This window comes from Nycticebus coucang, chromosome 9, assembly GCF_027406575.1.
Source record: "Nycticebus coucang isolate mNycCou1 chromosome 9, mNycCou1.pri, whole genome shotgun sequence".
In the NCBI taxonomy this organism is placed as follows: Eukaryota; Metazoa; Chordata; class Mammalia; order Primates; family Lorisidae; genus Nycticebus; species Nycticebus coucang.
This window is the reverse complement of record NC_069788.1, coordinates 129,533,641-129,559,647: the sequence shown is the minus strand read 5'-3', so window position 1 is coordinate 129,559,647 and position 26,007 is coordinate 129,533,641. Positions and strand designations below refer to the sequence as shown.

Genomic DNA, 26,007 nt, shown 5'->3' with positions numbered 1-26,007 from the left:
AGGAGGCTGTGGTGGGAAGAATGCTTGAGCCCAGGTATTCTAGGTTGCAGTGTGCCATGACCGTGCCACTGTACTCCAACCTGGGTGGCAAAGAAATACCTTGTCTTCTGGGGAAAAAAAAATTTCAAATTCTGCACACTAAGATCGACATGCCAAGAAAAAAGAAGTTTTTTATAGTGGCTCAGATAATGTAAATGTTGTGTTATTCATTCAAACAATCCCAGAGAATCTTTAAGTATTGCAATGTTTGTCTGACAAAAATACACAGAAAAAGTCATTTTAAATTATTACACAACTACGCTGTGTAGAATAAAGAATTAGGAAAGAAAATATTACAAAGATTACTTCACAGTGGGGCTCATTTCTTCATCTTTCTTTTACATCCTCTGAAATAAAATTAAGCAGCAATCAGATCCAACAACTGTTTAAATCTGAAGACTGCATGTACTTCCTGTACCACTTGACAGCAGTATCACACCGCTGTACAATCATTATCCCAGTTCTTTATTACTTTGTTAATCATAAGCTAAAATGTTCAAAAAGTTAAGATGGGAGATAATTTTTTTTAGATAAATTAGTCATTGTCTTCTTTAAAAACAGATGTGAGAGGCGGCGCCTGTGACTCAACAGAGTAGCCCCATATGCCGGAGCTGGCGGGTTCAAACCCAGCCCCAGCCAAAAACTGCAGGAAAAAAAATAAAAATAAAATAAAATAGATGTGAGAATGGCCTTTGTATCTTTCTTTTAATCATAGTAAAAAAACTTTCTCTTAAACATTAAAACTGTATATTAAATCCAGTAAAAATTTACTAAAAAATATTTATGCACTTTTACATCACAACAAACAATGCAGAAACGGAATTAAAAATTAACTGAGATGGCAGAGGCAAGCTGGCTGACTGGAGCCAGCTTTCCACAGATGCTCCCATCCAGAAGGAGAGTTAAAGGACAAAAGTTTAGTAAATAAGCTGATGGTCTGGAGCTGAACCAAGAGAGAAGGTTGAAGAATGCACATCAACCATGCTGAGGAGAGCTGTGACTGCAAGGAAACAAATAATAGGTACAAAATCCACCACCAAGCAGATGGGAGTCCACCCACCCATGAGAATGGCTCACAGTATACTTTCTACAAACAAGCCAGCAGAGTTCAGATATCCTATTTTGTTCCACGGGAGACGCTGTCTATAAACCGGAACTCCTTCCCCTACTACTGTGCCATGGTACTCTCCCGCCAGGCATAAAACTGTATAAAACTGTATATATTCTCTACTTGCAATTCTGAACGCCCAGAACTCCCCTCCACTCTCACCTCGAGGTCTGGAAGCCTGTCCCCATGGAGTCCAGATTCTTTTGCCTTTTCTCAAGAGGTATGGACAAGGAATGGGCTGTTGCAGGTCTGTGCTGATTTTGCAGCTGAGTGTAAGAAGACAGGGGACTGAGGGAACCATACAGGAGAGGGAGAGGTGGTACCCCGTGGCACAGAGCAGCAGCAGCAGTGGCGAGAACAACAGGGCTCCACACCCCTGGGGATATTTTGGAGAGACACTCCCTGCCTCTCTGCGCAACCCAAGGAAGCCGGGCATATTCTCTGGTGGCAGACCCTAGCGGAACAGATCTGGGACAGAAACACAGGCCCCATGAGCAAAGGGTATGCCTGAGGCGGTACCTGTCCGGGTGGGGTGCAGTGGGGACAGAGAATAGAAGACACGCAGGCAGAGACAGCATACTCTCACGGCAGGAGTGAGTCAGAAGGACTGCTTTAGTGAGCCTAAGAAGCACCTGCCCCCCAGGGGATCATAGCGGAGACAAAAGCAGGCGGGGAGAGGCAGGAACTGAGAGCCGAGTGTGAGCTCTAACTGCACCCATCCCAACACAGAGTGCGGCAGACAGACACACCAGCTCCAGGCAGCGGCACAGACTGGGGCTGAGTTGCAGTTTCAATGAACTCAAACCCCCCTACCCCCCAGTCCACAGGTAAATATACCTGGGACAGAAACATAAATTCTTCAAAAATACAAGTGTCAGCAACATCCACTGGGGCGGGGCTAGAACTGAGTGAACCACCCCAGCTTCCATTAAGCACTGGAGATAGATTATCAGGCCTCGCCTCCCCCTGTCAGATAGTGGCAGATTGCAGAGGCCTGGCAGAAGAGACATAGATCTCCCTGTGATTCAGGCAGGCGCAAACCCCTAGAGAATATGCTCATTGGAGGGAACTGGGTCACAGTCCTGCAGGGTTACCAGTGACTTGACTGGGTGTAACAGAGGTGCAAAGTGGGGAAAGAGGCATCAACCATCCCAGACTAATTCATTTGTTGGGTGGGTCCAACTGACTCCATGGAGCACCAGAGCAAGTCATACACCAGACCCCTGCTATCTAGATGCCAGAGACCTTTTGAACTCTACCACTGGAGATTGGGTGCTGACTGGGACAATTGATTTGGATCTCTTGAACTGGGCCAATCACCTGAGGACTATCCAAAGTGGTACCCTGGGTGTGTGGTTGTGGGACTGTTTGATTCATTTCCAGTTGTTGCCCATGGAGGGCAGGGTGACTTAATTGCTGATATTTCTCCAGAGTTGAGACTTCAACCCAGAATAACTGATTCACTAGGGTAGGACAGAGACCAGCTGAAAACAAGACAGAGCCACTTAACCCCAGCACAACAAGCAGATCCCCAGTATCTCAGGACATAGCACTGTACAGGTCCTTTGCAAAGCTGTTGGCAAAAAGCTACAGACACCAGTCCCAGCTCTTGGGCAAAGGGCTGGTTAATCACTACTCCAGGAGCCCCCAATCCAACTTCACCTTATCTGCTCATCTAGCCAAATGGTGTAAAATAATCGTAGAGCAGAATCAACGGAAAAACTCCCATAACATGAATAACCAGAGAAGATCAACTCCCTCAAGGAATGACATGGGGGACACAACTGAAGATCCCATTCATGAACAGATGGCTGAGATGTCAGAAATCGAATTCAGAATTTAGATTTCAAAATAAGATTAATAAAATGGAGGTAAAGTAGATAAAGTTGGAATTAGAAATTCAAGGAGCATTTCAAAAGTTGTCTCAAGAATTCAATGAATTGATGTGAAACTTGGTAAACGGTCTGTGAAGCTAGTGAATGATGCCCCATGATCATATCAATGTACACAGCTATGATTTAATAAAAAAAAAAATAATTCAATGAATTCAAAGACAAAATCACCGAAGATTTTGACACATTCAGAGAAGAATTTGTAGCCCTCAAAGATCTGAGAAATACAGTTGAACCCCTCAGTAATAGTATAGAGCAGAAAGAAAGGATTTCTGACATTGAAGACAAAGCTTTTGAACGCTCCCAAATGCTGAAAGAGGAAGAGAAGTGGAGAGCAAAAACGGATCATTCTCTCAGAGAGCTCTGGGATAATTCGAAGAAAACTAATATTTGCCTTATACGAATTCCTGAAGGTGACGAGGTGGCTTCGAAAGGCACAAATGCTCTTCTTCATGAGATAATGAAGGAGAACTTCCCAGACATGTCAAGAGATTCTGAAATTCAGACAGCAGTTTCAGAACCCCAGCATGACTCAACCCAAATGAGACCTGTCCTAGGCACATTATAATTAACTTCACCAAAGTAAAAATGAAGAAGATTCTGCAAGCAGGCAGATGTAAGAAAACCATAACCTACAAAGGGAAGAATATTAGAATGACTGCAGATCTCTCTGCTGAAACCTTTCAAGCTAGAAGAGGATGGTCATTGACTTTTAATCTCCTAAAACAAAATAACTTTCAAGCCAGGATCCTGCATATCCAGCGAAACTCAGTTCCATTTATGATGGAAAAATTAAATACTTTGATGACATTCACATGTTGAAGAAATTTGCCATAACTAAACCAGCTCTCCAGGATATTCTCAGATCTATAATGACCAGCACAATTCTCCACCACAAAAGTAACACACTCAGAAACTTTTGATCAAATTCCAACTTCCACAGTGGTGAAAGGATTAAAAATGTCCACTGGACTTTCAAAAAACTCGATACCCCAAATCCTACCAGGCTTATCAATATTTACAACTAATGTGAATGGCTTAAATTGTCATCTAAAAAGGGACAGGTTGGCTGACTGGATACAAAAACTCAGGCCGATATCTGCTGCATACAAGAATATCATCTTACCTTAAAAGATAAATATAAACTCAGAGGAAAGGGATGGTCATCTATATTTCAGGCAAATGGAAATCAGAAAAAAGAAGGTGTTGCAATTTTATTCAGACACAATAGGCTTTAAACCAACAAAAGTAAGGAAAGATAAGGATGATCACTTCATATTTGATGATCACTCATCAACATGATGAGATTTCAATTATTAACATTTATGTACCCAACCAGGATGTGCCTTAATTTATAAGAGATACTCTAACAGACAAGACAACTTGATTTCCCCCAGCACTTTAATAGTTGGAGATTTTAACACTCTTTTGGCAGTGTTGGATAGATCCTCTAATAAGAAGCTAAGCAAAGAACTTCGAGACGTAAACATTCCATATCTGGATTTAACAGATATCTCTAGAACATTTCATCCTAACAAAACTGAATACAAATTCTTCTCATCAGCCCATGGAACATCCTCCAAAATTGATCACATCTTAGGTCACAAGTCTGGCTAACCTAACCAGGAAAAAAAAAAAAAAAGAGTTAAAATATCTAATTATCATCAATCAGAAATGGTAAAGACAAAATAACAGCAGACTCCTCAGAAATTGAAAAAAATCCTTAATGAATATTACAAGAAACTCTATTCTCAGAAATACAAAAATCTGAAGGAAATACACCAATACTTAAAAGCACGCCACCTTCCTAGACTTAGCCACAATGAAGTGGAAATGTTGAACAGGCCTATATCAAGTTCTGAAATAGCATCAACCGTACAAAATCTCCATAAAAAGAAAAGCCCCGGGACCAGATGGCTTCAGATCAGAATTCTACCAAACATTTAAGAGGAACTAGTACCTATATTACTCAAACTTTTCCAAAATATAGAAAAAGAAGGAAGACTACCCAACACATTCTGTGAAGCAAACATCACCTTGATCCCCAAACCAGGAAAAGACCCAACAAGAAAAGAAAATTACAGACCAATATTCATTCACTAATGAATGAATGAAAATATTCTACAAGATCCTAACAAACAGGATCCGGCAACATATCAAACAAATTATACACCATGACCAAGTGGGTTTTATCACAGGGTCTCAAGGCTGGTACAATATACATAAATCTGTAAATATAATTCAGCACATAAACAAATTAAAAAACAAAGACCATAGGATTCTCTCAATTGATGCAGAAAAAGCTTTTGATAATATTCCAGCATCCTTTCATGATCAGAACACTTAAGAAAATGGGTATAGAAGAGACATTTCTTAAACTGATATAGGCCATCTGCAGCAAACTCACAGCCAATATTGTATTGAATGGAGTTAAACTGAAATGATTTCCACTCAGATCAGGCAAGATTGCCCATTGTCTCCATTGCTTTTTAACATTGTAATTGAAGTCTTAGCCATCTCAGTTAGGCAAGAAAAGGTGATCAAGGGTATCCATATAGGATCAGAAGAGATCAAACTTTCACTCTTTGCAGATGATATGATTGTGTATCTGGAAAACACCAGGGATTCTACTACAAAACTCTTAGAAGTGATCAAGGAATACAGCAGCATCTCAGGTTACAAAATCAACATTCATAAAACTGCAGCCTTTAAATATACCAAAAATAGTCAAGCTGAAAAAACAGTCAAGGACTCTATTCTTTTCACAGTAGGGCCAAAGAAGATGAAATATTTGGGAGTTTACCTAACAGAAGACATGAAAGATCTCTATAAAAAGAACTATGAAACCCTAAGAAAAAAAAATAGCTGAAGATGTTAACCAATGGAAAAACATACCATGCTCATGGCTGGGAAGAATCAACATTGTTAAAATGTCTATACTACCCAAAGCAATATACAATTTTAATGCAATCCCTATTAATCCCTCCACTGTCATACTTTAAAGAACTCAAAAAAATACTTTGTTTTATATTCAGAAAAAAACTCAAATAGCCAAGACATTACTCAGAAATAAAAACAAAGCAGGAGGAATCATGCTACCAGACCTCAGACTACACGATAAATCGATAGTGATCAAAACAGCATGGTACTGGCACAACAACAGAGGGGTGGATGTATGGAACAGAATAGAGAACCAAGAGATGAACCCAGCTACTTACCATTATTTGGTCTTTGACAAGCCAATTAAAAACATTCAGTGTGGAAAAGATTCCCTATTTAACAAATGGTGCTGGTGAATTGGCTGGCAACCTGTAGAAGACTGAAACTGGACCCACACCTTTTACATTAACTAAGATAGACTCTCACTGGATTAAAGATTTAAACTCAAGACATGAAACTATAAAAATACTAGAGGAGAGTGCAGGGAAAACTCTTGAAGAAATCCGTCTGGGTGAATATTGTACGAGGAGGTCCCTCCGGGCAATTGAAGCAACACCAAAAATACATTACTGGGACCTGATCAAACTCAAAAGCTTCTGCACAGCCAAGAACAAAATAAGTAAAGCAAGCAGACAGCCCTCAGAATGGGAGAAGACTTTTGCAGGTTATGCGTCTGACAAAGATTTAATAACCAGAATCCACAGAGAACTCAAATGTATTAGCAAGAAAAGAACAAGTGATCCCATCTCAAGGTGGGCAAGGGACTTGAAAGGAAACTTCTCTGAAGAAGACAAGCACACGGCCTACAGACATAGAAAAAATGCTCATCTTCCTTAATCATCAGAGAAATGCAAATCAAAACTACTTTGCGATATCATCTAACTCCAGTAAGATTAGCCCACATAACAAAATCCCAAAACCAGAAATGCTGGCGTGGATGTGGAGAAAAGGGAACACTTTTACCTTGCTGGTAGAAATGCAAACTAGTATGTTCCTTTTGGAAAGATGTTTGGAGATCACTTAGGGATCTAAAAATACACCTGCCATTTGATCCTACAATTCCTCTACTAGGTATATATCCAGAAGACCAAAAATCACATTATAACAAAGATATTTGTACCAGAATGTTTGTTGCAGCCCAATTCACAATTGCTAAGTCATAGAAGAAGCCCAAGTGCCCATCAACCCATGAACGGATTAATAAATTGTGGTATATGTACACCATGGAACATTATGCAGCTTTAAAGAAAGACAGAGACTTTACCTCTTTCATGTTTACATGGATGGAGCTGGAACATATTTTTCTCAGCAAAGTATCTCAAGAATGGATGAAAAAGTACCCAATGTACTCAGCCCTACTATGAAACCAATTTATAGCTTTCATATGAAAGCTATAACGCAATTATAGCCCAAGAAGAAGGGGAAAAGGGAGAGGGAGGGTAGGGAGGAAGAAGGGGAGAGTAGGTGGAAGGAGGGTAATTGGTGGGACCCTACCTATGGTGCATTTTACAAGGGTACACGTGAAAATTACGAAGTGTAGAATATAAATGTCTTAACACAATAACTAAGAAAATGCCATGAATGCTATGTTAACCAGTTTGATGAAAATATTTCAAATTGTATATAAAACCAGCACATTGCACCCCATGATTGCATTAATGTACACAGCTATGATTTAATAGAAGTTAATAAATAAATGAAATATTTAAAAAATTAACTGATATTAAAAAATCTTAAATAACAGGAAATTATTTCAAATGCAATGGTGTATTAGGGCAAGTATATAATGTCTGATTTCAGAAACGGCACAGTGAGATAGTAACTCAAGAATACGTATCCTAAAAATAATCTTATAAGCTTCAATCTTTTAAAAGGGATCATAAGAAGTATAAACACCATTTAAACCCAATTTTACTAACTTTTCAAAATCAAGCATTTAACTGTAATAATTTTTATAGTAAATGATAGTGGTGTTAAGGAATCAATTTGGGGTTTTTGTTTGTTTGTTTTTTTTATGGTTTTGGCCGGGGCTGGGTTTGAACCTGCCACCTTCAGCATATGGGACTGGCACCCTACCCCTTTGAGCCACAGGCGCCGCCCCTTAAGGAATCAATTTGTAATAAATTTCTTACTAATGCTCCCTTAACATTTGATTGGTGAAGAACTGCATGGATATTATATTTTCCTCTGGTTTATAAATGTGGCACAATTAGAAGAGATTATGAGTTAAGGAACAGCAAACAGACACTTGAGAAGGAAGAGGTCAGTTTCACTACACACTTTTTAAATGCCTTATGTTAGATCAGCTTCACTGTCAAAACAACGTACCATAGAGTAGGTGGCTTAACCAACAGAAATTTATTTGCCCACAATTTCTGAAGTCTTAAGATTAGGCTGTCAGTACAATGAGGTAAGGGATCACTTTCTGATGTATAGATGGTTGCCTACTTGCTGTGTCTTTACGTAGCATGGGGTGGTGAGGAGGAGAGAGGAAAAGAGAGAAGAAAAGACAGATAGCAAGCTCTGGGGCACTAATCCATCACAGTGGGCACCACCTTCAAAACCTAACTACTTCCCAGAGGCGCCACCTCCAAATACCTTTACATCACGGGTTAGGGCTTCAACATAAGCATTTTAGGGCAACACAATCAGTCTGTAATATCACATCTATGGCCACCTCCCCCAAATTCATGTCCTTTTCACATGCAAAATACATTAATTCCATCCCAACAGCCTCCAAAGACTTAATTCATTCCAATATTAACTCTAAAGTCTGAAGTCTGAAGTCTCACCTAAATATCATCTAAATAAGGGAGGGGGGTGGGGCCTTGGTGTGTGTCACACTTTATGGGGGCAAGACATGATTGCAAGAGGGACTTTACCTAACAATTGCAATCAGTGTAACCTGGCTTATTGTACCCTCAATGAATCCCCAACAATAAAAAAAAAAGATTAAAAAAATAAATAAATATAATCCATACTAAAGTAAATTCCATTCAGCTGTGAACCTGTGATAGCACAGAGAAGTTATGTGCTTCCAAAATATAATGGTGGGACAGAAGTCCAAAACAAGCAAGACAAATTCCATTAGATCCTAGGGCTTGAGAATAACTCTCTTTGGTTCCATACTCTGTCATCTAGGCCCCTTGGGTGGCAGGTAGTATCAACCTCCCCTCCCCAGATCTAGGCAGGGGTCCTGCTCCTAAGGCTCTGGAAGGAAGCCATCTACCTAGCTGAGGAAGTAGCCCTGATGATCTCTGAATAACCTTCAGCATTTTCCCCTTTTCTTGAAGAATAAGTAGTGCATGGTGCATATTGCCAGCTGAATAGTTCTACCAACCCATCCTGTCAAACCCAAGAATTTTTACAGCTTTCCTTTATTTCATACTGTCTCTGGCCCCTTCAATTCAAACTGTCAATGTTTTTGCTCATATAACACCGTGAGCTCTTTAGTGACAGCTCCCACACTCTCGGTGTTCTCTTCAGAATATGCTTTCTCATGTTTTATGTTATGGATAGGCTGTGAATTTTCCATACCTGGTTTCTTTTTTTAAAATTTCTTCTTCAATTCAGCTACTACCTTTTGTATTTTATTACAAGGAGTCAGGAGAAACCAAGCGAATCCTGTAATACTCTGCTTTGCAATTTAAACACTTGAAAGTTCTTCCTTCCACAAAACACCAGAAAAGGGTTCAGCTAGGCTCTCTGACTCTTTATAACAAGGACTGCCTTTCCTTCAGTTTCCAATAACATGTTGCTTCCATCTCAGACTTCATCAGAATCCCCCTTAGTCTGTAGCATGTACCTCAAACTCTTCCAGCAAGCTACACATTACCAACAATTACAAAATCGCTTCTACATTTTTAGGCATTCTGCTTCTCAGTATCAAAGTCTCAGCTTGGGCAGCCATAACAAAATACTATAGACTGAGCGGCTCAGACAACAGAAACAGTTCTGGAGTAACTCAAAGTCCAAGATCAGGCTGCTAGCACAGTCAGGTTCTGCTGAGAGGTCTCTTTGTGGTTTACAGATGGCTGTCCTCTCGCTGTGTCCTTACATGGCAGAGAGAGAGCAAGCTCTCTGGTGTCTTTCCTCATAGAGGCTCTAACCCCATCACACCAGGGCCCCACCTCCATGACCTAAGTACTCCCCAACGACCCCAACTCCAAATACCATCATATTGGGGTTTAGGACTTCAATATATATAAATCTGGGAGAGATACAAACATTCAGTTCATAACATGCCTTTACATTTCTACCTTGACACTAACCTGGGATGAGAAAGCTGCAATCTATAGAAACAGAGAAATAAAAAGTCAGATTTAGAAAAGGCAAAGGGGTTATCAAACAATTTGGTAAATGATTATGTTTGTTAAAACTATTTACTATTTTTCTTCTGTAATAAGTTGGTTAAAAAAATCAATGTTCCTTCTAATATTGTTGCTATCATAAAATTAGAAATAATTTTTCCATGGATCTTAAATTCACTCAATATGCAAATATGTACATAAATTTAATTTTTTAATCAATTAGCATATATTTGCTGAGCCCCTATTTTATTTTTCTTTTATTTCAGATTAATATGAGGGTACAGTTAAGTTACAATGTTTACATTTGTTAGGTGAGGTCCCTGTTGTAGCTGTATGTATACATTTTAAATTCCTAATTTTTTCCCCCCAGGAGAGTTCACCCTCTTTACACAGGTTTCAGCCAGGCTATCTTTATAGATTCACAGCTTCTTATAGTAGATGAAACATAGTATTGAAAAACTCCTTATATAATATCTTTGAAAGGGTGGGTTTTTTTTTATTCTTCAATAAGATTTAACTACTGCTTTAGTATGAATGTTTTATAGAGATTAGCCCTAAAAGATTAATCACCAAACAACCTATTACCCAATGGTTTGGTCTTGATTTTTAATCACAGATTCATTTTTTTTAAATACTAAGTTCTCTTACCATGTACACTTAAAAACAAAGCAAGTCATAAAGCATTTGATAGGTTTTTACCTGTCAGCAAGATCCACGGAAACGAAGAACAAAATATAAAGAGGCCTCATAAGAGGAGTGATTTCATAAGTATCCTGAGTTTGGAAAGTTGCAGTCTCTGTAGCTGTATTTACAATTAATGAATATTCTCCTATACATAATGTCATCCATCCAAAGAGAAATAGTAGAGCAGTACCTCCTAAATTGCCATACAGGGAGGTTAGTCTGTCTGGGAACATATACAGTGTTCCAAGACCACACACTAATCCAGCGAGAACAGAATGAAAAAGTGTATTGGCTATATATTTCTTGCCGGGAATTAGAAATTTGACGGTCTCAGCATTAGCACAACTTGTAAATTCATACTCATCTTCTTCTGCTAAGATATCTGTGGTTAGTATTCTTTGTACTGTCACAGATTTGCTTCTGGCATATAAGCTTGTGAACTGGATGACAAGTGCAGTGAAGAGCATTAATCCACCTGAAAGTGCTGCTGTAGAATGGTCTTTTAGGATGCCTAGTTGATATAAAAGTGTTCCTGTTCCACCCCAAGCCCATGGCATTAGAAAAAGGATAATCTGATTAACATATATGTATGGAGGGGCACAATAGCCTAATTTGAGTCGAGGGCCTCCAAGAACAGTCTGTGGAAAGCGCTTCAGAAAGAAGTCCTGTTTGTAATCGTTCAGCAGAGGCACATCTGGACTCATTCTTCTTGCTCAGAATTATTCTGAAGTCACATTCTCTTTTGTAACACAGTTTCTAAGAAAAAGAAAAAGGCTATTATTTGAAAATGTCATACTTAAAACCTGGGGAAATGTCTCCACATTTCTAAATTCCCTCCTTAGCTCCTTCAAAGGCAGGATTTATAACTTTTATTTCCCATTGCCTGACACATACTTGGCACTACATTGTTGGCTTTTTAAAAGTTTTTATTTTTAGTTATTTATTAATTTATCTAGAAATTAGTATTTGGGGCTCGGTGCCTGTAGCTCAAGCGGCTAGGGCACCAGCCACATACACCAGAGCTGGCAGGTTCGAATCTAGCCCAGGCCCACCAAACAACAATGACAACTACAACCAAATACAGCCGGGCATTGTGGCAGGCACCTGTAGTCCCAGCTACTTGGGAGGCTGAGGCAAAAGAATCACTTAAGCCAAAGAGTTTGAGGTTGCTGTGAGCTGTGACGCCACAGTACTCTACCAAGGGTGACAAAATGAGAATCCAAAAAGCAACAAAAAAATGAAATTAATATTTGGAATTAGACACTAACTCACATTTTAAAATTTCGAGGTCAAAGGCAAGTTCAAGAAACCAGTCCTCTCAACCCAAATCTGCCAGTAGTTTAGTTTAACTGGTTATTTCCCAGTGAGTTCGGCATTTTTTTTTTTTTTTTGAGACAGAGTTTCACTTCGTTGCCCTCGGTAGAGTGCCGTAGCTTGCAACAACCTCAGTCTCTTGGGTTCAAGCAATCCTCTTGCTTCAGCCTCCCAAGTAGCTGGGATTGCAGGAACCTGCCACAATGCCCAGATATTTTTAGAGACAGGGGTTTCACTCTTAATCAGGTTAGTTTAGAACTCCTGAGCTCAATTAATCCAGCCACCTCATCCTCCCAGAGTATAGTCTCCCAGAGTATAGGATTACAGGCATGAGCCACTGCACCCAGCCTGTTTTTATTTTTTTCCTCTACCTATAAAGGTAAGCAAACTTTTTCTGTAAAGGGCTAGTTGAGTAAATACTTTTACGCTTTGTGGACCATATTCTGTTGTAATGACTCAACTTTGCCATTGTAGCATGAAAGCAGCTATGAACAACACAACAAATGGACATTAGTGGCTGTGTTTTAGTAAAACTTTTACAGAATTTACCCAAATAGGCTGTGAGCCACAGTTAGGCTGTGGGCCAGTCTGGTTTGCCAATTGTTGGTCTATAAAATAAAAGGACATGCTCTATAATTTCGTTGAGCTGAACTGTAAATACAAGTAAAATAGAAATACTAAGGACTACTCATGTTATTAATTACTGAAAATTCAGAATTTTTCCAATAATTGAAAAAATTCCTGCTAAAATAAGTAGCATTTCAATAAAAATCCATATAGCCAATGGCAATTTAGTAAGGAGGAGGAGGAGCAGAGAACTAGCAATTAGAAGACTTTATATGCCACAGCCTTATTAGTATCACGATAGCTGTGTTACCATGGGCAAGCAATAATTCACTTTCCAGTCTCTCTGTTATCAATGTCAAGAAACTACTAGAACTGGGGAAGCAAAAATAGTAACAGGATCTATACATGCTTTAGATTACTTTATTTCTAAAAAATCTAAAGATTTTCTTCAGTTTAACTTTTCTTTATATTCTAGCTGGGGCATCCAACCGCAGCCCAAGGTTGGCTATAAATGATTACCTAAGAGCTGTCTTGGGCCAAACATTAAATGCACAAACACTAACAAAAGCTGATAAGTTAAAAAAAAAGGTTGAGGCATAACTTTCATGGCATCGACCACCACAGATAAGCATTCATATCCAACTGCAGGCTGTGGTTGATGCCCCTTTGAGTCTACAGCTTATTCTGAGTAACAGTTGCTTGACACAAGGACAGGCAGAGTATTAGCTTAGTATATCTTATGTTAGGCTAGACAAGAATTAAATTTCAAACATCTTAGGTTAGGCGTAGTGGCTCACGCTTGTAATCCCAGCACTCTGGGAGGCCGAGGCATGTTGCCTGAGTTCAGGAGTTTCAGACCAGACTGAGCAAGAGGGAGACCCTGTCTCTTAGAAAAAACAGAAAACAAAAAACAGCCAGGCGTGTGGCAGGCACCTGTAGTCCCAGCTACTTGGGAGGCTGAGGCAAGAAGATCGCTTGAGCCCAAGAGTTTGAGGTTACTGTGAGCTATGATGCCACAGCATTCTACTGAGGGTGACCAAGTGAGGCTCTTATCTTAAAAAAAAAAAATCTTAAAACAGCCTTTCTTCCAGTCAGTTTAAAAGTCTTTCTACTGGGCAGTGCCTGTGGCTCAGTCGGTAGGGCGCCGGTCCCATGTGCCGAGGGTGGCGGGTTCAAACCTGGCCCCGGCCAAACAGCAACCAAAAAATAGCCAGGCGTTGTGGCGGGCGCCTGTAGTCCCAGCCACTCGGGAGGCTGAGGCAAGAGAATCGCTTAAACCCAGGAGTTGGAGGTTGCTGTGAGCTGTGTGAGGCCACGGCACTCTACCGAGGGCGATAAAGTGAGACTCTGTCTCTACAAAAAAAAAAAAAAAAGTCTTTCTGCTGTCATTTCTACCGAATCAATTAACAACCCTGGAGAGAGAACTGGGGCATCCTGAAAGGTTTTGAGGTCTCCTCTAAGAATTAGTGTTAACAGTACCTCTTGGTTACACTGTTAGGAAGTTTTTTAAATTGCAAACATCTGTCTTCCTCTATCTTCCAGTCATGGTTTTAGCACTGCAAAGAACAAATCAGTTTTTACTCATGTGATAGCCCCACAAGTCCTGTTTATCTATGGGCTTTGCATCAGTGGATTCAACCAACTTTGCAGATTAAAAATAGTCAGAAGAAAATTGTATCCATTCCCTAAGTGACATATCATAACTATTTAAATAGCTCTTATATTGTATTAGGTACCATTGGTAATTTAGAGATGATAAACCATGTAAGAGGATGGTTGTAGGTTACATGAAAATACCTATTGATAAGTAAATACCGTTTTATATCAGAGACCTGAACATCCTTCGATTTTGGTATCCAAGGGAGGTCCTGGAACTTACTCCCTTCCAGACTAAGGGACAACTGTACTCACAGGGCCAAATAAAATCTTAAAGGTTCATGGTTCAAACTCAGGGAATGGGCAGACTGCCTCCCTCCCCTCTACATGAGCTTTTCTGCACTGATGCCAGACCTAGTACACTGTATTGATATCACTGTCTTGTAAAAGTCAAAGAGTGAGGTCATATTCCTGTGGTTAGGGGTAAGCATTCTGATGTCAATTATCTACAGAAAATGCCATCAGAGAGGAAAATGAACTTGGCTGGCCGGCCTGGGTTTTGAAGCATCTGGATGTATCTGAAATTTCCCCAGGAGTTAGATAAAAGCAGACCCTCTCTTGCTTCAGGCAAGTCAAAAACCAGGTAGCATGCGTGGCTTACTGGGAAAGGCAGCCAGAAAGTGAAGATAGCTTACAGACCAGATTATCTAGCTGCATGTTACTATCCATACTCATTTCCCTTTAAGTACTTCTGAGTCTTTTGTATAATTTGCTTTTATTCTCATCCATTTAATGAAATACTCAGTGATCATATTCTAAACAGTGAAATATTCTAAAGATGTATTTTTTTTTTTTTTGAGACAGAGTCTCACTTTGACACCCTCGGTAGTGTGCCATGGTGTCAGTCATAGCTCACAGCAACCTCAAACTTTTGGGCTCAAGCAATTTTCTTACCTCAGCCTTCCAAGCAGCTGTGACTACAGGCACCCACCATTATGCCTAGCTATTTTTAGAGACAGGGTCTCCCTCTTGCTCAGGATGGTCTTGAACTACTGGGCTCAATCCACCCGCCTCAGCCTTTCAGAGTGCTAGGATTATAGGCATGAGCCACCATGACCAGCTTGAAGATGTATTTATTGTAGGAATGTGGAAAGTTGCCCACGATATACTGAAAAAAATTGTATAAAAAGAAATATGCACATCTGTGCGTATAGATGGTGGTGTATAGTTTATATATGTGTAAAAAGTTTCAGAAGGGATACTGTGTATTTTTAAGTATAACATTTGACACCTCTTCAAATTACCAAATGTCCTCTAGAACCCTGTAAATATATCTCCTGTTCTTTTCCTTCTGGGTGCTTTTGCTCATGCCTTTTCCTCTGCCTAGGATGCCCTCTCTTCCCTTTCCTAATTAGTAATTTTAGTCAACTTTCAAGAGCAATTTGGCCTGAGTCTCTCTTCTCTCTGTATAGCAAAAATACTGCTTGTTCTACATACTACAAACTGAGCAAGTCAAATCCAAAAATCCAAAATGCTCCAAATGTGAAATGTTTTGAATGACAACATCACACTTACAGGAGATGTTCACTGGGGCATACCAGATTTCCTCTATTCAGATTTGGGAAGCTTAACTGATATAATGACAATATTGCAAAACCAAAAAAATCCAAAATCTGAAACACTTCTGGTCCCAAAGATTTTGAATAAGGGATACTCACTCAACCTGTCCTCACTGTGTAATACATATAACAGAGGGCATTTCTTATAGTAACTTCTTGTATAGGTTTGTCTCTTCATCTGTTACCTTATCACACTTATTTTTCTCTCCTAGTAAGTTATTTGTGGGTAGGGACCAAATCTTGAGATTCTCAATTACCTCTATTTAGTGGAGTACCTTGGCATGGAGAGTACGTAATACATTAATGACATAGCTTAAATAAACAAAAAGCTAGAAAATATGACATATTTCTGTTTTAAAAGGAAGCTGGGCTATTTGCCATTTTTGAAAATTTCTTGCAGTGTATTCTGATGTACTCAAAACAGTGGGTCCATCAACCATTTATTCACAGTTTTAAATGATTTGGAAAGTATCTTCATTTATTTGTATGATGGAATAAAATAATGGTATCTATTAGTTCAGGGAAGATCTGGCCTAGAGTGCTAGAGTAGCATATCCCAAAGCACCAAAGCAATACAGAAGCTGAGATGAGCCTAAGGGAGCAATATGGTGGAGTCCTTTCTTTCTTTTTTTATTTTTTATATTTTTGAGACAAGAGTCTCAACCTACGGCCCTGAGCTCATGGTAACCTCAAACTCTTGGGTATAAGTGATCATATTGCCTTGGTCTCCTGAGTAACTGAGTCAACAGGCACCCACCACCATGCCTGGCTAATTTCTGAACTCCTGGGGTCAAGCAACCCTCCCTCCTAGGCTTCCCAGAGCACTAGGATTACAGGCTGGAGCTACTGTGCCTGGCCCTAGTTGGGTTTCTATTATGGAAAAGGAAATGGATGGATAATTTTAAGATGTCAGAAGCCCAATTTTAATTTGTTCCCTGTCCTATACTATACTTTAATCTCCTCATCATCAGGAAATGAGGGACAACTTAGAGAAAGGCAGAAAAGCAGGCACATTAGACAAAATAAGGCAAGACCAATGAGGTATTAAGTTAGAGCAGGCGAAGGAAAGAGAAAATTACCTCAGGAAGCCTAAGAAACATAGGAGAGGACACTGGGATGGTAATTTGAGTTATTTTAATGGGATATTTAAAAAAAGATAAAGGATTACTTATTCCATGAAATATTTCTTGAAAAGAGATCTACGATCAAAGAAGTTTAAAAAAATTACACACTAGACTGTGATCTGGAATATTCACAATGGATATTAGGAAACTAAAGACTTGAGACATCTTTGAAAGTAAAAAATCACCACTGCAAACCAATTAAAATGTATCATTGGAGTTTTCCAAACTTACTTGACCAGGGAACCCATTAGCAATTCATTAAGGAAGTATAAAAACAAAAATTGCAATAAACTTGTACATTTGGCTTTTAAGTTTAATTGCAGATCTTGAAATATTTAAAAATATTTAAGAACTTAAAAACGTTTTCTATGTAGGAGGCAACAGTTACATTTACATAGAGAAATCTTTTAAATGCTAACCTTAATTACTAGCATAAGAAGTAAAATCAAAATAATGAAAACTTACTCCCTAAGTGAGAATTTCACATACACTTGTGAAAGACCATTAATTCCTTGAAGGACTGATGCACGTATATGGCTGCTACTGACGTGTTGTGTAGAGGAATGGACGCCATGCTTGCAAAGAACAGTTACTGATTCTTATCACATTAGAAGGACATGCTGAGAACAGGACAGTCTCCTGGCAAGCCTAGAGATGTTTTGTGAATTGGGAGCAATCCCCCAAGTAACTCGGTGTTCCAGAATGAGATAAGATGGGTCACTCACTAGTAAGCATGTGTTAAACATTGATGCTTGGTACTTCTTCATGAGGGTTGTGGGGAAAGAGCACGTGAGGAGAGCACATGGCAATCCTTACCGCATGCAGCCCTCCTCTGTAATTACCTTAACTCTCCACACCTGTTGTGTATGTCAATCACCTTCACTCTCCACACCTGTTGGGTATAACCTTAATAAATAGCCATTGAGGAGGGGGCTCGGGGCTACCCTGTAATTAAGGTTAGCCCACTTTCCTCCGCAAGCTTATACTTCTAATCTGTGTCACGCCTGGTTCCTTCCTGAGGAGACCAAGACCAGGGCTTTAGGGGTCGCGACATGTTGAAATAAAATATGGCTTAAGACTTAGAGGAAAAAAAAACTGTGAAAAGAGAATTTAAGGGATATAGATGGCATCACAACACTAATTTAGACCCTATGTTTTCTTCATATGCTACTTTGAAATGGACCAATAAAACAGCCACAGAAATTTTGCTTTATTTGGAAGCTAAGTTATATTTCTTACACATTACTCAGAAGGATAAGAAATAGAGATCTACTTAACAATCTAACGTGAGGGAATTCTTAGTTCCCAAAACCTCAATTCAGCAATCATAAACATTCCTTAAAACAAACAGAAGTATGGGAGAAGCCCAAGTACCCACTGAGCCATGAATAGATTAATAAATTGTGGTATATGTATACCATGGACTATTATGCAGCCTTGAAAAAGATGGAGACTTTACCTCTTTTACGTTTACATGGGTGGAGGAGCTGAAACATATCCTACTTAGTAAAGTATCTCAAGAATAGAAGAAAAAATATCCCATGTACTCAGTACTATTATGAAACCAATTTACAATCACTCACACGTTCATATGAAGAATAGATCACAACTATGGCCCAGGATGAAGGAGGGAGGAGGGGGGAATGGGAGGGTGAATGGTGGGATCACACCTACGGTGCATCATGCAAGGGTACATGTCAGATCTATTAGTATAGAGTATAAATGTCTTAACACAGTAACTAAGTAAACGAGATGAGGTATGTATATTAACCAGTGTGATGTAAGCACATCATTCTAAGCATAGAATGTAAGCATAATTCTATATTAAATCAGCACACTGTACCCCATAAATGCATTAATGTATACATGATCTATGTGTATATGATTTAATAATAATAATCAAAAAAAGTTCCTGAGGTTTACTAGACAAAAGGATAATTGAAAATATATGACATTTTATCCACTCCGATGGCCTTTGGAGACATTTAAACAGCTGCTGGATACCTCTTTAGTCACCAGTCTAGAATGTAGTTCATGGCCACCACTGAATTATCCATCAGGGCAATGCAAAATCAAAGGTATTCTCCACAAATATTAGTAAAACTTTAGCCCTCAAGTTCAACAAGTAAATTTACTTTGTCCCATTTTTGACAGAAACACAGTTTGGATAAAAATGTAAAGTAGTGTAAAGAGGATTCAACTCTTCTATATAAAACAGAGAGTACTGACACATGGCTAATCTTTTTTTTTACTTCTTTTTTTTTTTTTTATTGTTGGGGATTCAATGAGGGTACAATAAGCCAGGTTACACTGATTGCAAGACACATGGCTAATCTTTAAAATGAAAGCTATAAAATATCTGTTAGCATCAATGACTATGTTTATACATGTTTATATGTTATATATATTTGAGGCTTTTCTACCTCTGGATTACTAATTTATAAAATCTCTTAAGGAACTTCTATGTAAATTGGCTTAGAGATAAATCATACTTTATATTAAGTATTCTTAAAATTCCCAAATATATAGAAACTAGCTCAAGTGTCTTTCAAATTTATGTGACTTGGGTGCATTTTTGGTAAATAAGATTAGTTTAAAAATTTTGGTTCAATAAAACAGCTGTATTTTCTGATTAATAAATGTTAAGTATATGAGCATGCAAAAAAAAACAAGTAACAAAAAATGGCAATTTGGGGGAGTGTATTAAATATATGGTTCTCTTAGTTCAACAACAAAAAAATCTAGAAATAAAAGTTTTAGCATTGATCTAATTTTTGTTTAGTAAAGATTACTTAAAAAAACTATCATTTTTTATTGATTGATTTCATTCATTGTTCCAGTTGATTATGATTTATTTTGTATTCTGCTAAGAACACTAATAAGATATTTGCAGCCAATACATTTTTAACAGTACAATGGGGTAGCAGTACCATTAACCACAGCACAATGTTGTACATGTGTCTCTAGAACCTTGTCATCTTCCATAACTAAAACTTTATACCCCACTAAATAGTAAATCCTCACTTCCCTAACCCCTGACCATAAGTATTCTACATTTTGCGTCTGTGAGTTTGACTATTTTGGGTACCTTTCATAAATGAAATCAAGTGGTATCTGTCCTTCTGTGACGGGTTTACTGCCCTTACCACAGTGTCTTCAGGCTCATCTACGATGTCATAAATGGCAGAATTTCCAGTGCCACATTTCCTTTAACTACTCATCTGTTGCTGGACACTTTGGTTGTTTCCACATCTTGGCTATTGTCAATGATGCCGCAATGATCGTGAGAGAGCAAATATCACTTTGAAATTGTGACTCAATTCTTGTAGATAAATATCTAGAAGTAGGATTGGCAGTTCTTTTTATTTTTTTGAAGAACCTCCACACTGTTTTACATAATGGCATAGCATTTTGTATTCCCACCAAGAACACACTAGAGTTCCAATATCTCTATATACTTGCCAAACTTTTTCTTTTTTGGATAATAGCCAACCTAACAGATGAGATGATATTGAACCCATACACAGTTACTGAGTGCTTCTGCACTGAGGCATTTGCCTCAACTGTATTTTTACTGTACTTTCAGGAGATTTACTACCTTCTAATTTATCTGTCGACATTCATTACATCTTTCCTATTTTTAATTTCTGAGAGCTTTTCTTTAATCTCTGAATTTCCTTTTTATAGAACCCTATTATTATATTATGGTCTCTTTTTTAATATTCTTTACATGTATATGTTATGTATGTAGACAAATGCTGGATTTTTTAATTATTTATGGTTTTTTTTTTAGAGACAGAGTCTTATTATGTCACCCTCAGTACAGTACCGTGGCATCACAGCTCACAGCAACCTCCAGCTCTTGGGCTTAGGCAATTCTCGTAAGCCTAAGCCTCCCGAGTAGCTGGCATTACAGGCGCCCACCACAACGCCCAGCTATTTTTTTGTTGCAGTTTGGCCGGTGCTAGGTTCGAACCCGCCACCCTCAGTATATGGGGCTGGCACCCTACTGAGCCACAGGCGTTGGCCAATGCTGTTATCTTTTGTAAATTACCTCTTCATGTTCTTTTCCTATGTTTCTACTGGAGTGGTATGTTAGTCCGTTTTTGCACTGCTCTAAAGTAATACCCAAAGTTTAGTAATTTGTAAAGAGGCTTATTTGGCTCAGAGTTCTGCAGACTACACACACAGCATGGTGTCAGCACCTGCTTCTGGTAAGAGTCAAGCAGAAGGCAAAGGGAGAAGAGATATGTCACATGGCCAGAGAAGCAGCAAGGGAGAAGAGGGAGTACCAGGTTCTTTTTAAACGACCACCTTTGGCGTGAACAAGTACAAGAAGAGTTAACTCATTACTTTATGGGGGGCACCATAAAGTAATCATGAAGGATCTATCCATTCATGAAGGATCTATCCAAGATACCTCCCATTTAGTCCCACCTCCAACACTAAAGATTGAATTTCGACATTAGATTTGGAGGAGACAAACATCCAAACTATATCACTCATCATTCATTCAATGATGACTCGTTGGTCTTATTAATTTGAAAGAATTTTTTGTGTGAAGAGCATTAACTCTATGACATGTTACAATCTTTTTTTTCTCTGTTACCTTGTTCTTAAAGCAATGTTGAAAGATGTTAGTGAAAATTAAAGATTATACTTTGATAGCTGTTAATATAGGCCAAATGTTTTACCTCCTTCCTTTTATAGAGTAATTGCTAATAGTACTTCCCACAAACTTAATAACTTTTGAATACCAACAATGTGCTAGGTGACTGCAATAAAGCTGCTCTCTGACCCAGGGGAGGTAAGGATCCAGTAAAGATCATTTTTCCCCTCAAATAACTGTTTACAGTAGAAGCAACTTTGGAATTCTTCTAATTTTCATTACTGAGAATATAAGCTCCTGCTTATATTTATAATTAACAGAAGTTAATTTATAAATAATCTAAAATTATTAAACATAATTAAACTTGTGAAGGTTTCCAAAGATGGAAAATGGCCCTTTGACCCTTGATTAAGACATAGCAGTGTTATTGTAATACTATCATCAGGTATATCTTTTAGATAGCACTATGGTCTTTTTCTCCGTGTCTCCCACTAACCCCCTTTGCCTCAAATTATTCAACTCATGTCCCCTTGAACATGGATTACTCCTCCTCCACTGACCTACACCGTCTCTGCACAACCCCTTGTTGTCAAGGACCAGAATTTGTTTAGGTAAAGTCTTCCCAATCCTAAATTGTTTGTCTTCCCTTTAAATTGATTATCTGCTCTACACCCATTGTTTTACATTTATTTTTCACTATTGTTAGATTTTTCGTTTTCTTCGTTAAGGCATTCCTGCGATTAGGGCAAAGACTGCCCTAGCTAATAATATCCACTGCAACCCACGCTAAATCCCCAAATTTGTATTCTAGCATACAGTACATAATGCCCATTTTAGTAATTTAACTGTTGGAACATCTATTGGCAACTCTGTGACTGGCTTATTTCACTAGCATAGTTTTCAAGGTCCATCTATCAGTATGATCTATCATATGTAATTTCAAGGTCTATCAGTATGTAATTCCTATTGATAGCCCAATAGTTAATTGCATGGATATTACACATTTTATTTATCCACCTGTTGATGGACAATTGGGTGGTTTCCACTTTTTTGACTAATATTTCTGCTATAAAATTCATGTGCCAATCTTTGTGTAGACATGTATTTGTTTCTCTTGGGTTTGTACCTAAGAGTGGAATTGCTGGATTATATAACTCTGCATTTATTTAGCCTTTGAGGAACTGCCACAGTGTTTTCCAAAGCAGCTGCCCCATTTTACATGTCCTTGAGAGTTCTGATTTCTCCATTAACTCACCAGTATGTTTTATAGTGTTATTTTAGCCAATCAAGGGGGTTTGAAATGGTATCTCATTGTGGTTTTGATTTGTATTTCCTAATGATTTACCAAGTCGAGTATCATTTCTTGTTCCTGTTGGCCACATATATTTTGCAAAAATTTCTGTTCAGATCTTTTTCTCATCTTAAAAATATTGGGTTGATTTTTGTTATTGTAAGGGTTTGTTTTATATTGTGGATACAAATCTCTTCCATATATATGATTCACAAGATTTTCCCCCCATTCTCCAGGTTGTTTTCACTTTGATGGTGATAACCTTTTAAATGCTTTCCCACTTGCCTCATCAGAGAATACTAGGTACCAGTCCCTTCACACTGGCTTAGCTAACAAAAGCTTTTGATTTTGTAGATTCCTCTCACAGTTATCTTTTCCTGAAGAACCTTTCTCTCAAATTATCTTTCTAGTTCTCCAGGCTCAAAATAAAATTCCCTTCCATTTGGCCATAGTTTGATACAATTCAAAAACTCATTCTACCACCAACCAACATTGTGTCATGGTTAAGTCACTTAATGTTTCTCAATTTTCTTTTCTGTAAAATAAATTTGTTTATTTCTACTAGTGCATGTGAGTGGCAGACTTAATTCATCTGCTACTTGGTTTTGAAAGAAACACTTGTCAACCCAGAGGTGTGGAAAGGGTAGTTTGGAATAGTAACAGAAGTATTGGCTGGCCCTGGCATACACAGCACTTCGGGAGGCTGAGGTCAGACATCACTTGAGGCCATGAGTTTTCCCTAGGCAACATAGCAAGACTCCATTTCTACAAAAAAAAAAAAAAAAAAGAAAGAAAAGAAAGAAAAGAAAAAAGATTAGTTTTCTTTGAGTGATGGAACGCTATCAATTCATAATCTGATATGATCTTCAGCTATTTCCTGCAGTTTTAGTTTTCTGTGAGTGATGGAATGGTATCAGTTCATAATCTAGTGTTGAACCAACAAGTCATCATTCTACTTGTGAAGCACTGCCAGTACCTATGACAGATCCTTCAAGCATACTTTTCAGCCTGTCATACTTTTGTCTACAAACTAATTCCGTGAACTTGAATAAATACCTTTTTGTAGATTCAAGAAGATGTTAATGTGCTTATCCCTTCTTTTTAAGATTTTAAGATTTTCTTTTCATTAGTAAGGGTCTTTCATAAACAAAATACTGCAACTCAACAGGTTAACGTAGTTCTTCCAAGGAAAGTTAAAATCACACTGGATTACTACTTCTAATGACTGAATTCATTTTACGTCTTAGAAAAAAATGCAATAGTCGCACTTAAAGGTTTTATAACGAAGAACAAAAAATGCGTTTCTATTGGCAACGAAAGCTATGCACCGGCTTGGAAATTAAGGCGCCGAATTAGTCCCAGGTGGGCGTCGGGGATCGCACCTACCTCCAGTCACCCAAGGGAGGAGGCGATGCAAAGGCAGCCCAGGGCCTGCGTTTTTGCAGGGAAAGCCGGGTGGGGAGCCCCCGCAGGGAGGCTGGCAGTGAGCAGAACGCGAGGGCAGACAAACTGCGGCAGCCGAACAAGGAGCTCACGGCGGTTCCTCCCAGGCCCGCTCCGGGTTGCCATGGCTAACGTCAACGCCGGCCCGAGCAGCACGGCACGCGCGCGGAGACGCGGCCCGGCGCCCGGCTGGCCCCGCCCCCAGCCTGAGCGCGCCCCCGAGCGGGCCCCGCCGTACGGCCGAGCCGGCCAGGTGCAGCGGGCGACAGGTTCGCTCTGTCAGCGCCGGATCTGGGACAAAGCTCGTGGAGTGACTGCTTCTCCGGCTCGGTCCTGAGCCTGGGAGTCGCATCTGCGGCGGAGAAAGGCCTGGCAGCGCCGTTCCTGAATTTTCACCCGGGCCGCACCCCTTTGCGTAAGAGCGTCGTTGCCGTGGTAACGTGACGTTCTTCCGCAGGATCGTGTTCCCGGGTCGGAGCGGCGCGTGTCCGCCATTTTGCGAATTTCGGGTTACCTGAGGGTTGACGGCGGGCTTGTCCAACCCTAACTGCTCAGCTTCTCCTTTCCACCATTAGCGACATCCACACTCTTCCCATCGCCACCCATCGCGCCGACGGTAATGAATAAGGGATGCTTCATACACGCTATTTGGGTTGGAGAATTTGGAGCTGCATACCCGAGCTTCCAGCCGCCCTTCGTTCCATTTATTTTTTTTTTAGAGACAGAGTCTCACTTTGTCACCCTCGTAGAGTGCTGTGGCGTCACAGTTCACAGCAACCTCCAGCTCCTGGGCTTAGGCGGTTCTCTTGCCTCAGCCTCCCGAGCAGCTGGGACTACAGGCGCCCGCCTCAACGCCCGGCTATTTTTTGTTGCAGTTTGGCCGGGGCTGGGTTCGAACCCGCCATCCTCGGTATGTGGAGCCAGCGCCCTACTCACTGAGCCACAGGCGCCGCCCCCTTATCGCATTTTTCTTTTTCGTTAAGTGGATTTGTGGCTGCGCTTTTCCATACAAGGAACCAAACTGCCCCTCCTAGAAATGTGTCCATTAATACGTAAGACCAAGTTCTCGCGTTCCATAAAAACGCAGTGGCTATTATTAGTATGGTATCAAATCAGATGGAAGAGTTTTCCCAGGCTGGCCACAGACAACCCGTTATGCCACTTTAGAAGTGCTCACCTCCGCTATTTTCTTTGAAATTTGATTTTCATCCTAAGTTTTGGACGCCGTATAGATTGCTACCCTGTTTCCCTGAAAATAAGACAAAAAGGTGTGCTCCCAAAGATGCGCTAGGTCTTATTTTCAGGGGACGTTTATCTTTCCTGTAAATAGGTCTTATTTTCGGGGAAACAGGGTAGTTCAGAGTGAGAACTTTGACAAGATCAACTCCGACTGGTGAAGAGGTCTCCCTGTGTGACTGATAGCCTAGCAGTTCTTCGCTCTTAGGGTTCTCGTTTGGGTCTCTTTACCGCA

At 39.5% G+C, this 26,007-nt stretch overlaps 1 protein-coding gene across 1 annotated transcript in view; it reads right to left on the bottom strand.

The window, feature by feature from the left end:
- Positions 1-24,918, bottom strand: part of PCNX4 (pecanex 4) — a 47,414-nt gene extending 22,496 nt beyond the window's left edge. Inside the window, exons 1-2 of the mRNA XM_053601941.1 lie at positions 24,480-24,918; positions 10,989-11,729 (exon numbers count right to left, since the gene is read on the bottom strand). Coding sequence (XP_053457916.1) covers positions 10,989-11,677 — 689 coding nt within the window. The 5' untranslated portion in view covers positions 11,678-11,729; positions 24,480-24,918. The remainder of the gene's footprint in view (positions 1-10,988; positions 11,730-24,479) is intronic.
- Positions 24,919-26,007: the final 1,089 nt, after the last annotated feature.